At 42.5% G+C, this 15,898-nt stretch overlaps 1 protein-coding gene across 1 annotated transcript in view; it reads left to right on the forward strand.

The window, feature by feature from the left end:
- Positions 1-349: 349 nt before the first annotated feature.
- The window catches only part of SLC5A1 (solute carrier family 5 member 1), a 41,071-nt gene continuing 25,522 nt past the window's right edge, over positions 350-15,898 (forward strand). Inside the window, exons 1-2 of the mRNA XM_038373881.2 lie at positions 350-725; positions 3,513-3,584. Of these exons, the coding sequence (XP_038229809.1) occupies positions 639-725; positions 3,513-3,584 (159 nt within the window). The 5' untranslated portion in view covers positions 350-638. The remainder of the gene's footprint in view (positions 726-3,512; positions 3,585-15,898) is intronic.

Consider the following 15,898-nt stretch of genomic DNA (forward strand, 5'->3'; position numbering starts at 1 on the left):
GGATCTCAAATTTATGGCTGTGACACATCGCTATAAAGGTCTATATGTAGGTGATAATAGTGGCTTCCTATTGTCTTGTTCCAGAAACGCTGGGCTGTACCTCCATTGTGTATTCCTGCTGGGATGAGGGATGGCAGAGCAGGAGTATTACTTCATGGAACTGTGGGGTTTCCCTAAGTGTCAGTCACTCTTTCTTTGGCCTTGGTAAGTATCAAGGAAACAACTAATTCCATGACCAGATTTACAGGAACAACCTCTCCAGGAAGAGTATCTGCAAACAGTGAGGTGCATACACTGGGTATATTATGTCTAAGCCACTCCTTCCACAGATCACTCCTTCCCAGACTCTGCTCTCTGTCTGCAACAACTCTGAGCACCTTCTCCGGGGGATGTGACTTCGGGTCGCTCTTTGGCTCTGAAATCAGCAACAGCTGTAATAGGGGAGCAGTTTTTTGGAGAAAATCACAGCTCAAGAAAGAGCATCAGCTTCGCTTTGTATCCATACAAGTGAAACAAGTGAATCTAAAGTTACATATTATACAAGAGAGAGGGGGACGACAAGGGTTTATCATTAACCTGAAGTCTGTGAGAGACATTATAAGGAGAGAAGAAGGAAAGGCGCTGGAGAAGCAGGCAGGATGGATTCTTCTGAAAAAATCAATAACCCTGCTGACATCTCAGTTATAGTCATCTATTTTGTGGTAGTCCTAGCAGTGGGACTATGGGTATGTCTGGATTTTTCTTTCTTAATGAAAGTGTGGTTTATTGGGTTTTAGGAAAATGGCTTCGTAAATTAAAACTACAATCGTGTAAATTGCCTGCTGCTTAACTGGGAGATGGGCTGAAAGTTGGCAGGATGGGGATTAAATTGGGCTTCAGTGGGGCAGTAGGACCTGGTATGAGATCTGAATTGGGGGTAAAGATGATGAGATGGTAGTGGAGGGGAGGATAGATGGGGCTGGGATGAAGAAGGGGTATGGAGGGGAAGGGACTATAGGAGAGGGCCAATGGATGGAGATCAGGATAATGGTGAAGTGGACATTTTTAGCCAATTAGAGTGGGGACCTGTAAGGAACAGAGGGGGGGTGAAAATGGGAATGGGATGGTAGCAGGGGTGAGTGGGGATGGACTTTGGGGTGCTGGAGCAGTGGAACCTGCAAATTTGTGATGGAGTAGTAGTTGGGGTGAAATGTGAGAGGTGAGGTAAATGGGGATTGCAGTGGGGTTGATTGTGGTAGGAATGGGGGGCGAGTACTGGACTGAGTTGTAAATGGGTATGGATTAGAATAGAGCTAAAGGTGGAGGAGAGATGGTAATGGAGTGGGAGATGGGGATTGCTGCAGGATGGATATGAAATGGATGAGAGCACGGACACGGGAGAATGCCAGCTTTTCATCAGTAGGACTTCACTGAAGAGAGCAGGTGCATTTAGACTCTGAGGAGGAACAAATCTCAGTGAGGACAAATGCTGCTGGTGTTAGGGTCTTTTCTGTTTAAAGCCCAGATAAGATTGTGTCTCCTCCTGAAGCATGCTGATGATGCAGAGGGAAGTACAGAGACTGCAGCCTTAGAAAGAGAAGAATTATTTTGCACTTAATGGGTGAAAGGCAGATATTGTCCTATTAGAATAAGTCTTGATTCTGCAGGGTTCAAAGGAAAAGGGAAGATAGTGTTTGTACTGATGTTACCTTAGTGGAAAAAACTTGTGTGGCACTAGATTAAAGAGCTGATATGCCTTTCAGGAACAGAATCTGTGTATTCTATCTGAGGAGACATCAGTGTCTATGGGGAAAATGCTGCTAGTCCCTTGAGGAAAGAGACAGTTCACAGAATGAGTCCGGGAAACCTGCCCCTCGGTGACCTGTGCACTTCGCTGAAGTAACCCAGGAGTCCATGCCATAGAACAGAGCAGCAGCTGCAGACAAAATCTTCCACACTAGCAGCCTGTCAGAGTTTTGAAAAGTGATTATCTTTTGAGGCCAATGAACTAGTTAAAATTTGTTCAGCACTTAGAAGATGTGAAGTACCTGCACCTGTACCTCTGACTCAGTGTATTGGATGCCAAGGGTTGGATTGTAACAGAGAGGCTGTCCATTTATTTCCCCCCAACTCCCACAGAAGCAAAACACAATTGAGGGCCCATACCTTTCACGAGAGCACTGCTTCTTTCTAGTGCACCCTGAGGTGCAAGCAACCTCAACTGAGCAGGGAAGAATGGGGAGGAGGCCCCCTCATCAGCCCATTCTAGCCAGCCAAGCTGTCCATTGACTCAGAAGGGTGCAGCATGCTCTCCTCTAAGGAGTGTTGTGGCAGAAACACTTCCATTGCATCTTGGGGAGCTCTGGGAGGGAACCATGCTTGTGCCTTAAAGGTACAATCTGACCTGAAGTGTGATTATTGTAATTTATTATTGACTGTAATTCTTTGTAATATAAACTCCTGGGGCAGAAGAGGGCTGGCAGGTAGCATGTCAGGCACTGGAGCATTGAAGTTTCTACTTGTTTTGAATAGTTTCTAAGAAGCTTAATGTTAAATGTGTCTCTTGATTCAACTATTGTATGTAGTGAAACATGCCCCTGTGTGTTTATTTTCTTGATACTATATTAGGATCAATGATCTGGCTCACTTTTTCTCACACTCTCTCTGGGACCGATCTAAAGGATCATTGTTTGCAAAAGGTTTTGGATCAGACCCTGTGAAAAATGTGATGGAAACTTCCCATAAAGTCACTACTGACATATAAAATGAGAGTGAGGAAAGTAATTCTTAACTGGCTACTCTGTGGAAGTGAAGAAAGGCTAAAAAGTGAAGTGCGGGTACCTTGATGATCTTATCAGAACAGGAAAGGTTAAATTGCCATGCAAGTAGATTCCTGCAGGGAAACTTTGGACCACACTAGTATTGAGTAAGAAAGCTAGGTATAAACAACGTGGAGTCCTTGTGGCACCTTAGAGACTAACAAATTTATTTGGGCGTAAGCTTTTGTGGGCTAAATCCCCAGATAAATTTGTTAGTCTCTAAGGTGCCACAAAGACTCCTCGTTTTTGCTGATACAGACTCAAATGGCTACCACTCTGAAAGCTAGGTATGTCATCTCTAGTGCATGAACATAAAACTCGCTACATCAGCAGTTTTGAGGCCTGCTCACCTGAAGGAGTGTTCCTATGATGACAGTTTGCAGGCAAGGCCCTTGGTTAGTGATGCATTTCTTGTGTTTTATTTTTATTGTATAGTTCATTGTATTTTAATATGTGGAGTGTTTAGATTTGGGTTTTGCAGGCTTCATGTAATGAAAGTTGAAGCAATAAAGCTTGAATGATTAATTTATAGATTGATATAAGAATCATTGCTCAGTCATTGTCAAGTCATATTATTTCCTTCAAAATCTTTCTTGCTTGGCCATTTTTGATTATTACATTAATTCTTCTTTCTCATGACTGCCCTGGCTGTTGATGCCATCAGGCTATATTTGGCTTATTAGAGCTGAAAATTTTAACCATTTTTTTTTCCAGGCCATGCTCTCAACAAACCGAGGGACTGTGGGTGGATTCTTCCTAGCTGGACGGAGCATGGTGTGGTGGCCGGTAAGTACAATACACACTCTGTGTGTGTGTGCATGTGCACACACACAAAGGAATTGTACTTTCACTCTACACCACACATAATGTTTGGCTGCTCATCACTTTATCACGTCAGCATTTTATTGAATGCTGTGTACTTACTATTTTCTCTGGACACACCGAAGTTTCCCACTGAGGGCCTGACTCATGTGAGGTGATTGCTGTTAGGTACAAGGTATAGAGAGGAATTGATTTATAGGTGTGATTTCTGTGGTGCTGCTGTATTGCCTTCATGTGGCTGTGCAATCTAGTCCTTTGTTGTAACATTGCAAGGAAAGAACCCTAAAATGTTCGTAATAAATTACTGATAACAAGTCAGAGTTTACGTTTATAATAATAGTACTTAGCACTTATATAGCACATTTAAGCTGTATATCTAAAAATGCTTTACAGAGGAGATAAGTATCATTATCCCCGTTTTAAGATGGAGAAACTGAGTCACAGACAGGAGACATGACTTGCCTAAGGTCAGTGGCAGGGCTGAGAGTAGAACCCAAGTCACCTGAGTTAGTCCAGTGCTCTCTCCATTAGGTCACCCTTTCTCTAGTGAATGAATCTTCCTTGCAAAGCAGGAAACCTTCTAGACAAATGTGATGCATTGTCTAGGTGTCACTAATATGGTACTTTCATGGTTATCTTTGCAGTTCAGCTTGGAAGGAAAACTTCAGTGATTTGTTATAATAACTATCTGATCCTGCAATTGGACCCATGGGGCAGGACCTTTGCACTTGAGAGGAATTTGATGCAGGGCTCTGTCCATATGAATCCAATGACATGATTGGGGCCTTAGAAAACAAAATAAATTTTTACTGACTGTAGGAATTTTCAAAACAGCTTTCAGAAATCCCTGCCACTTTTTCTGTGTCTCCATTCAGGATTGCCTGAATTGGGGAGGAGTTGGGGCTGCCATTTTAATGATAAGAGCATTGTATTTCCCAGCAGGAGGAGGATCTCATGAGTAGATTAGGCCTGAGAAAATTCAGGTCCTAATAGAAAACACAGACAGCCCCCCAATCTGAAGCAAATACTCACCAGCAACCACACACCACACAACAGAACCACTAACCCAGGAACCTATCCTTGCAACAAAGCCCGTTGCCAACTCTGTCCACATATCTATTCAGGGGACACCATCATAGGGCCTAATCACATCAGCCACGCTATCAGAGGCTCGTTCACCTGCGCATCTACCAATGTGATATATGCCATCATGTGCCAGCAATGCCCCTCTGCCATGTACATTGGTCAAACTGGACAGTCTCTACGTAAAAGAATAAATGGACACAAATCAGACGTCAAGAATTATAACATTCAAAAACCAATTGGAGAACACTTCAATCTCTCTGGTCACTTGATTACAGACCTGAGGGTGGCTATCCTTCAACAAAAAAGCTTCAAAAACAGACTCCAACGAGAGACTGCTGAATTGGAATTAATTTGCAAACTGGATACAATTAATTTAGGCTTGAATAGAGACTGGGAATGGATGAGTCATTACACAAAGTAAAACTATTTCCCCATGTTATTTCTCCCCCCCACCCCACCCCCCACTGTTCCTCAGATATTCTTGTTAACTGCTGGAAATAGCCTACCTGCTTGTCACCATGAAAGGTTTTCCTCCTTTCCCCCCCTGCTGCTGGTGATGGCTTATCTTAAGTGATCACTCTCCTTACAGTGTGTATGATAAAACCCATTGTTTCATGTTCTCTGTGTGTGTATATCAATCTCCCCTCTGTATTTTCCACCAAATGCATCCGATGAAGTGAGCTGTAGCTCACAAAAGCTTATGCTCAAATAAATTTGTTAGTCTCTAAGGTGCCACAAGTACTCCTTTTCTTTTTGCGAATACAGACTAACACGGCTGCTACTCTGAAACCTGTCATTGTGAAATAGAGAATCTCAAAGTTATTGTAAGGTAAACTTTGTTTTGTTTAATCAATGGAATGACACTGCCATGAAAATGGATAACATAGTGTTAAGTCAGGACCCGTGACCGACCGACTGTAAATGCACTAGGTCTGATCCTCCTCTGTTTTGCACCTTGTGTAATTCTTTATACCTGTGAATAGTGAGTGTAAAACAACCTTTGTACAGGTGCAAATGACGACACAAGGTGCAAGGCAGCAGGAGAATCCAGCCCAGGGTCTACAAGCACAAAAACACCATGGGTCAGACCCTCAGGCCTAGGTGAGCCCCTTTGAACTGCTTTAAAGAACAAAGGGGACTTGAAGCTTCCCTAAAGGGGCAGCTGGGGATTCCCGACATAGGAGAGTCCCCCAGAGTCATAAAGCAAGGTAGCCAGCTTTACATCCCCTAAGCCCCTTGTCCATGTTGGAGGCCAGAGGGGATGATCCTGAACTGCCAGAATTGTCTCTAGGATTAACATTTGCTTAGCCATCTTTGCCTCTCTGCTACACTGTGAGCTCAGAGCAGCTGAGGATCTACATTCCTGATTACATTCTCATTAATCCTTCACTTTGGAACACCTACATACCTCCCTGTGACCTAACAGAAAATCTCTGCCTCTCCACCCTTGACAGTACCAAAACAAAAGACGTGGCAAGCTTTCAAATCCTTAGTTAAATACTTACATTAATAATACTATTCTGGAGGGCTACTCTGCTCAAGGGAATGTGAGAGTCTGAAAAACACTTTCCCTGGTTTTAGAGTCTGGGTGGGGATTGAGCCTCCCGGGGGTGAAAATAACATTAAAACTTCAAACGAAGCAGGAAATACCAGCTTCGTGCTGCGACAGTTAATGCAATATGTAATATTTTAGAAAAAGTGCCACTTCCTGGCTTCACCCTGGGGCAGTGTCATGTGTGATTATAACCACGTGAGGATGTTCCAGGGAAACCTGGGTGACTTATTTCCCAAGTCTGTAGATGTGGATGTTGCTTTATAAATGGACCCTTCCCACCACAGTATATTAGTTCCTTTGGACTTGCTTACATGATTCATTGCTTTCTGCAATAGATAATAAAAGAAAATATATTTCTCATAACCTAGTATAGAAATTAAATTTCCATTGCATTAGTTTCATTCTTCAGTTGTTGTCATGCTATTCCCTGCTATACCAAGCAGCTACAGGCATAGGTCGAAGATTAAGAAAAGAAACGAGGATGGTGTTTTTTCCTTGTTCTTTGTTCATTCCCCATTCATGGAAGTTTCTAGTTGTGGCTTCTCCAGGACTACTTCCTGATAGGAACAGTAATATGAATCTGTTAATTTTAATGGTGCAGCTGTGATCTAGGAGACTAGATGAGGGGCTATATGCAAAGTAGCTGTAGCCAGGTCAGTCACAGGATATAAAAGAGACAAGATGGGTGAAGTATCAGGGGGTAAGCCATGTTAGTCTGCATCCACAAAAACAACAAGGAGTCCGGTGGCACCTTAAAGACTAACAGATTTATTTGTGCATAAGCTTTCGTGGGTAAAACTCCAACTTCTTTAAGGTGCCACCGGACTCCTTGTTGTTAAGATGGACGAAGTAATAACTTTTATTGATAATATCTTTTATGTTATTATCTCACCCACCTTGTGTCTCTAGATGAGGGGCTGCCAGTCAGGTGAACTGGAGTGTAATCTGGCGTCAGACACTGACTTGCTTGTAGAAAGAAAAGGAGTACTTGTGGCACCTTAGAGACTAACAAATTTATTTGAGCATAAGCTTTCGTGAACTACAGCTCACTTCGTCAGATGCATTCAGTGGAAAATACAGTGGGGAAATTTATATACATAGAGAACATGAAACAATGGCTGTTACCATACACACTGTAACCAGAGGGATCACTTACGGTGAGCTATTACCAGCGGGGGGAGAGGGGAGAACCTTTTATAGTGATAATCAAGGTGGGCCATTTCCAGCAGTTGACAAGAACGTCTGAGGAACGGAGGGCGGGGGTTGGTAAACATGGGGAAATAGTTTTACTTTGTGTAATGACCCATCCACTCCCAGTCTCTATTCAAGCCTCAGTTAATTGTATCCAGTTTGCAAATTAATTCCAATTCAGCAGTCTCTCGTTGGAGTCTGTTTTTGAAGTTTTTTTGTTGAAGAATTGCCACTTTTAGGTCTGTAATCGAGTGACCAGAGAGATTGAAGTGTTCTCGAACTGGTTTTTGAATGTTATAATTCTTGATGTCTGATTTGTGTCCACTCATTCTTTTACGTAGAGACTGTCCAGTTTGACCAATGTACATGGCAGAGGGGCATTGCTGGCACATGATGGCATATATCACATTGGTAGATGCGCAGGTGAACAAGCCTCTGATAGTGTGGCTGATGTGATTAGGCCCTATGATGGTGTCCCCTGAATAGATATGTGGACAGAGTTGGCAATGGGTTTTGTTGCAAGGATAGGTTCCTAGATTAGTGGTTTTGTTGTGTGGTGTGTGGTTGCTGGTGAGTATTTGCTTCAGGTTGGGGGGCTGTCTGTAAGCAAGGACTGGCCTGTCTCCCAAGATCTATGAGAGTGATGGGTCATCCTTCAGGATAGGTTGTAGATCCTTGATGATGCATTGGAGAGGTTTTAGTTGGGGGCTGAAGGTGATGGCTAGTGGCGTTCTGTTATTTTCTTTGTTGGGCCTGTCCTGTAGTAGGTGACTTCTGGGTACTCTTCTGGCTCTGTCAATCTGTTTCTTCACTTCAGCAGGTGGGTATTGTAGTTGTAAGAATGCTTGATAGAGATCTTGTAGGTGTTTGTCTCTGTCTGAGGGGTTGGAGCAAATGCGTTTGTATCGTAGAGCTTGGCTGTAGACAATGGTTTGTGTGGTGTGGTCTGGATGAAAGCTGGAGGCATGTAGGTTTCCGGTTTAGGATGGTGTTTATGTGACCATCACTTATTAGCACCGTAGTGTCCAGGAAGTGGATCTCTTGTGTGGACTGGTCCAGGCTGAGGTTGATGGTGGGATGGAAATTGTTGAAATCCTGGTGGAATTCCTCAAGGGCTTCTTTTCCATGGGTCCAGATGATGAAGATGTCATCAGTGTAGTGCAAGTAGAGTAGGGGCATTAGGGGATGAGAGCTGAGGAAGCGCTGTTCTGAGTCAGCCATAAAAATGCTGGCATACTGTGGGGCCATGTGGGTACCCATAGCAGTGCCGCTGATTTGAAGGTATACATTGTCCCCAAATGTGAAATAGTTATGGGTGAGGACAAAGTCACAAAGTTCAGCCACCAGGTTTGCCGTGAGATTATCGGGGATACTGTTCCTGATGGTTTGTAGTCCATCTTTGTGTGGAATGTTGGTGTAGAGGCTTCTACATCCATAGTGGCCAGGATGGTGTTTTCAGGAAGATCACCGATGGATTGTAGTTTCCTCAGGAAGTCAGTGGTGTCTTGAAGATAGCTGGGAGTGCTGGTAGTGTAGGGCCTGAGGAGGGAGTCTACATAGCCAGACAATCCTGCTGTCAGGGTGCCAATGCCTGAGATGATGGGGCATCCAGGATTTCCAAAGCTTATGCTCAAATAAATTTGTTAATCTCTAAGGTGCCACAAGTACTCCTTTTCTTTCTGCAAATACAGATTAACATGGCTGCTACTCTGAAACCTGACTTGCTTGTGTAAGTGGACAAGTCACTTTCTCCTCTGTGTCTAGTTTTTCTAACTGTAAAGGGGGATAATGCAGTTGAATGAGGCAAAACCTGCCCACTTTTGGCTCAGATGTTTGGCTCAAAAATTGATTTTAATGGGAATAGAGGATGGTTGGCATTTACCAGGATAAGGCACAGAGTGTGCACTGGTTAGCTGTTCCATCCAGTCTGTGGGCCCAATTCATCCTTTAGTATTGCTCCCCTTAAATCAGCAATGCCAGAGATTAATTGGATTCAATAGCTTCAATAGTTAATGAGAGGATTCAATGTAACTCTCATTTTCATTGATTGCCAGAGGTTCATGGTTCACTCCGATAGGACATGGAAGCTGTGGCCTCTCCTTGGGCCTGCTTTAAAAAGCGAACAACCCCAAATGAATTGTTTTTACTCTTGGGGATTCACGCACAGATGTTCAGGAAAGACATGTATATCCTATGACTGCAGAGGTGTTAATGTGCCACTCTACCTAGAATGGTCCTTTACAATATGTGTAACTACTTATGCTAAAAAATCTGTTCCACTTTGCATTTTGCTGTGAGATTGGGAGCACCTTTCCCAGACTGGAAGAAGAGCTCTGGGTAAGGTCGAAAGCTTCTCTCTCATCAACAGAAGTTGGTCCAATAAAAGATTTAAAAATTTTATTAAAGCTAATGTTAAAAAAAATTATATAATACATAGGTTGCGAAAAGAGTGTCTGTACATCTGGGTATAGTGCTTAGATTATCCACAACTATAAAGTTAGTTTTTAAAGGTAATATGATACATAGTGTACATAGTCTGCAATAACCCAAATTTAGGTGAATAGATTTAACAATACAGTTTAGATATTAGAATCCAAATACTCGGATCATCACTACATGAAAATACATCACTCATGAAAGGTTGTATAGAGATTTGGTTGTGGAAAGCAAAATATATCAATGAGTGGAGATTGTCCCTCAGTAATTGAGAATTAGGTTGGTTGTCCATTTAGAAAATACACTCTACGAGGAAAGTATTTGTTACTTTCCTGACGGCGCTTCTCATTGGCACTCAGCTCATCCCTCCTGGTATTGCCGACATCCAGTGATGTGTTCTATGTAGATGTCCCTCAACCACCTGATGGCGTCCAACACCATGAGTTGCTGCATCAGCTGAGCGTAGTGTTGACTAATTCTGCATTCTCTCAGCACTCGCTCATTACTGGGTGATGAGTGAGTGTGTCTGGACCTGGTAATCCTTAGCTCTCCAGGTTACTTCAGTTACTTCAGTTGTAGCTACTTGTGGCTCCTTTCAAAAGCCAACTTTCAACATCATAACCCTTGACCATGGAAACGGAGTTTTCCTTCCCCCGCCCCTTAGTTAGAAGTATGAGGAGTTCAGCCAGATAATTGGCTACAGACAGTGCCTTGTCTTACCAGCATAGGGAAGTATGCAAACAGAAATCTTGATATCCTGGGTATGTGGCCAATCTCTCAGTATTGACAGGGCCCTGGAAATAAACATACACAATAATAAAAATGTCAAGCCAGGGCCTCAAATACCAAGCTCTGGTTCACAAAGAGATGTCAGAGCCTAATCTATTCTTAAGGAATAAGTATTAAAGGAGCAGAGAAGACAAAGAACATAAATTCTCTAGGGATCAGACGTTATTGTTAAACATGAAGAGTTTAGTTAATGGTAACTGGGAAATATATGGAGACTTGTTTGTGTGTTACCCTTAAAACAGAAAATAAATTTGCTCTCCCATTCAGGATCAGTGACATATTAACCTATGGGCTGGACAGGCCAAGGCTTAGGGCAACAGTAAATGAGTAACATTCAGCAGTCAGAAAAGGGAGAGAATTGGGTCATTCAGATAATTGTCACTTCAGTTTAATATGGCCATGTTTCACTGTTGCCCACTGGATAGGTTTCTCTGATCATTGTGTCCAGAGGATTATTGTATACTCAAAGTTTTGCCTGTTTGTTGAATTTAGCAGGGCTGTAAGAAGCCTATGGGTGGCTATTGGGGATAAATATTTTGTTCCCTGTCCCTAGTTGGAGTGGACACTTTTAGTCTTGGCCCAGGGCAAGAGACAGGGTGAACAATGCTGGTTGTTCAAGATAAAAAGACCAACCATAAATTCGATCAAAGTGAAGCTTTGATAGGAAAGTAAAAAATACTGCATTCTCAAACACCTATAGATTTCTCCAAGCCCTTCAGTGGGATGCCTCTTCCCAAGATGGGAGGCATTGGGTCTGGTGCCTGCATATCTAAGAGAGGAGGGGCTAAAGTATCAAGCTGAGTTGCTAGCAAGTAGCAGCAGCTGTGCTGATCTCACACCCATCATGCTCCTATGAAGTCCCAGTAAGACGCCTTAACAACTGAAGGTTTGAAGAGGTAAATAATTGCACTTCAACAAGGGGGACACAGGTGATTACACTGTGCAGCAAAGCCTAGGATTCTTGAGAGATGCATGTCCATCTCTTTTTAGTTAAAGAATTGTGTGGCATTTAAAAATTACCTGATTAGGTGGTAATACAAAATGTAGAACATATGGAGTCCTTAGGAGAGCAGCAGAATAGCAAACCAGCTTTCCTTTCTCAAGGAGCTGAGTCTTGACAGATCTAAAATGAGATTTTATAGAGTACTAAGTAATATGCAGGTTTTCCGAGTGGTTAAGGGTCGGGAGAGCTATAGATTTGCTCATACACATTTGTGTCCCAAAAGAATGAAGTAGAAGAACCAGTTTCATTCCACAACGGTAAAGTCACCACCAAAGGAGGCCCAGCATTAGGTTAGGAGAGGAGTGGTTATGTATAGCACACTGTAGGGACTAGGGAATTTTTCATTTAGACTGCTAGGCAAAGTGTAGGATTTCCAGGGTCTTTATGAGGTCTGCGGGGCAGCAAGCACTAGGACTTCTGGGTATCAAAAAGTTAATGAAAATAATAAGGTGAATAGATTAATGAATAACATGTAAAATATAGTTACTTTCATATAGCTGCAGCCTGATGGTAATTTTCTGAATAGTGAGCCCTTGTCAAAAGATTTTAAACTCGTTAATGTTCCACATTTCCTCTCCTCCTCTCTTCCCAGTTTTTTATCCTGTGTTTCCCTGTCACCAATCCTTTTCCCCTTCCCCTAATCTTTCATCTCCTCTCTTTCCACTATTCCTCACTAGCTGAACAATTGACCCCTTCCTTTGCAAGCCCTCCTGCCCTCTTCTAGTTCCAGTCCATCCTAACTGGTGGAGGGAACCTTACCCCTTGCAATTCCTTCAGCAGGGAAACAGGTGGAGCAAGTGTATCCTTAGGGCCTTGCAGCCTGTGCAAACTCTGTATCTCTTAGATCAGTTCAGAGGGGAAAAGAAAAAATCACACCCCATCTAACTCATCAGACCTCTGGAATAAGGGGAGGTGATTAATAGCCAGATTCCTGAAAATGGTAATGCGCTGGCCCTGTCATGAAGGAACAACTGTATGGTAACAGACAGAAGCTTGGAAAATATGTCAGAATCCTTTAGCTAATGAGGGGTTATATTACAGTACTCTGACTGATCAGATTTTAGTATCCAGCCCTGTTGGGGACAATCCAAAATTTAAGTCTTAGTTCTTTTACCTTGTACAGCTCATGATGTCTACAATGTTTCTAGAAAAAGGCTGGAATTGACCAAGCAGCCTAAGGGAATTAAGCTCCTTTGAAGATTCTCCCCTTCAACCCCTCCACGCACACGTGTGCTGTCTGTCACTGGAACCCTGAGGAGGCTGTTGCCTGTCCTGGAACCCTGCAGGGGGACCTGAGGAAGCTGTCATCCCTCGCTGGAACCCTGCATGGGTCCCACTGGCTGCCAACTCCAGTCCCAGGGCCCCAGGAGCTGAAGCAGAAAAATGTCAGGGAGGTCTCTGGAAGTCATGGATTCCATGACCTCTATGACATAAATGTACCCTTAATCATAATAACTGCCATAGATGCTGTCAACCATCAGCTAACCTTGTCCACATAACTTTTTCTTGCTACAGATTAGAAAAGTATTGGAGCAAACAATGGAAATCTATTTTCCCAGTTCTGAATTCAAAGATGTGTCTATATATATAATTACATTTGTAACTAATATATGCTGATCTTATGATCCTCCAGCAGATGGTCTTTCCTATATCAAAAAGAGAAACAGAAATACAAAGCAATAGATTTGAAATATTTGCATTGCTTTATTCTGAAACCAGGAACTGTTAACTGAAATCTTTTGCTAGTTGCATTGTTTTTTGTTTGGCTTTGTATTTTTCTTTAAAATTTAATAAAGAAAATACAGAGCTGCTTGGGTAAAGTTGGAAATGGTCCTGGGAAGGTGAGTGCTCCAATGTGCCCCACATTTAGGGGCACTATAGGCACGGTAGCTGCAGCTGTCATTTTTTTGGGCTTTTCATTGGCTGCTTTTGTCACCTGAAGCTGTTGAAAATGCAGTGTGACTCTTAAAAAGGCTATTTTGAGCTTTTAAAGCAGGAGCTAGGGTGGAAGGTACAGATTTAATGAGGATCAGAGGATAATGTGGTTAATCATCTCTGAGGACTGCATTCCTAATAACTCAGAATGAGGTTTAATAATTTATTTATAGGGGATTGAATGAACAACAGCTGATGATGAGCTAAAAGTCAAGATGTAGAATTTCCCCCAAATAAATCAATAAAGTTTTGATAAAAAGCATTCATATTTGCCCTGAAGCCAGCCTTCTCAGCAATGAGTTCCAGTTGCCGGTGGTGCGGCTAAAATCTCTCTTTGAGGGAAAAAGCCTGCCTACTTCTCTTTTAAAAGACATTAACATTGTTCTCTCTTTTAGAGATTGCTCCTTTCTCATTAAAGGCAGTGGCAACTGACTTCAGTGGAAACATGATCAGGCCTATTGGCCAAATCCTGAGAGGTACTGGGCATCCACAATTCCCACTGACCTCAGTGAGAGTTGTAGATGATCTGAGCTTCTCGGAACTTGGCATGTAATGTCATTGCTGAGCTGTTATTCTTAGATGTTTTCACAGGTCTGAAGGAAGATAAAAGCTTAATTCCCACTCTGGGGCCCTGGTGGGAAAACACAGAGGAAGTCCAGGATTAAATATATGTGGGGACAATGAATCCCTTCTCTTTAAGAACATAACATAAGAACGGCCTTACTGGGACATACCAAAGGTCCATCTAGCCCAGTATCCTGTCTTCCGGCACTAGCCAGTGCCAGGTGCCCCAGAGGGAATGAACAGAACAGGTAATCATCAAGGGATCCATCCCCTGTTGCCCATTCCCAGCTTCTGGCAAACAGAGGCTAGGGACACCATGCCTGCCCCTCTTGGCTAATAGCTATTGATAGACCTATCTTCCATTAACTTATCTAGTTCTTTTTTGAACCCTGTTATAGTCTTGGCCACATGAGGGAGCTTTCATCTTTATAATTAGCCTGCTCTTCCTCTTTGACTCATTCACTGATGCCACCAGTGTTTTGTTGTATCACAAAGCATTACTATGGAAACGCTTATGATGTCACAAAGAGGTTAAGTTTCTTGATGGCAGTACTGATTGGAAAAGTGTGAGGAAATCCAGGATTGAACAAACACAGAAATTCCCTGTAGTTCTGAGAGAGCTGTTCTTTCACATAAAGACTGGAAGAAAACACGAGATCACTATGAAGAAATGAGGGGAAAATAGGGATGGGGAAAGAAGATATGGAATTCTCTGTTCAGTTTTGTTACATGCATGGCATATCTTGCATATAAAATGTGTCTGGAAGAACTATCTAGTGATTAAAGCACAGGACTGGCAGTCAGGAGCTGGAGATTGTATTCCTGGCTTTGACATATCCTAACTAATACAAGCCGCATTTCCAGTAGCTAATTTCTATACTAAAATCCCCTCTCCTATCCATATGAGTTTCAAAAAAGAAGACTGAAATTAAGTTAAGATTGAAGATCGAAGATTGAGTTAATTTTTGTTGTGACGTTGGAGAGCTCATTGCAGTGACTAGGGTTTTGGGGGATTTTGCCTCCCCTACTGTTCAGACCCCCCAGGACTCTACAACCTTTCTTTCAGTAGCCGACACTGAGTATCTCTCCCTGTTACAATTAGAACAGGAGTACTTGTGACACCTTAGAGACTAACAAATTTATTAGAGCATAAGCTTTCGTGGGCTACAGCCCACTTCATCAGATGCATAGAATGGAACATATAGAAAGACCACACACACACACACACACACACACACACACACACAGAGAGAAGGTGGAAGTTGCCATACAAACTGTAAGAGGCTAATTAATTAAGATGAGCTATTATCAGCAGGAAGAAAAAAAAATTTTGTAGTGATAATCAAGATGGCCGATTTAGACAGTTGACAAGAAGGTGTGAGGATACTTAATTTAGGGAAATAGATTCAATATGTGTAATGACCCAGCCACTCCCAGTCTCTATTCAAACCCAAGTTAATAGTATCTAGTTTCGCAAAAAGAAAAGGAGTACTTGTGGCACCTTAGAGACTAACAAATTTATTTGAGCATAATCTTTCATGAGCTACAGCTCACTTCATCGGATGCATTTGGTGGAATACAGACTAACACGGCTGCTACTCTGAAACTTGTCAGTATCTAGTTTGCATATTAATTCAAGCTCAGCAGTTTCTCTTTGGAGTCTGTTTTTGAAGCTTTTCTGTTGCAAAATTGCCACCCTTAAGTCTTTTACTGAGTGGC

Source organism: Dermochelys coriacea, chromosome 15 (assembly GCF_009764565.3).
Source record: "Dermochelys coriacea isolate rDerCor1 chromosome 15, rDerCor1.pri.v4, whole genome shotgun sequence".
In the NCBI taxonomy this organism is placed as follows: domain Eukaryota; kingdom Metazoa; phylum Chordata; order Testudines; family Dermochelyidae; genus Dermochelys; species Dermochelys coriacea.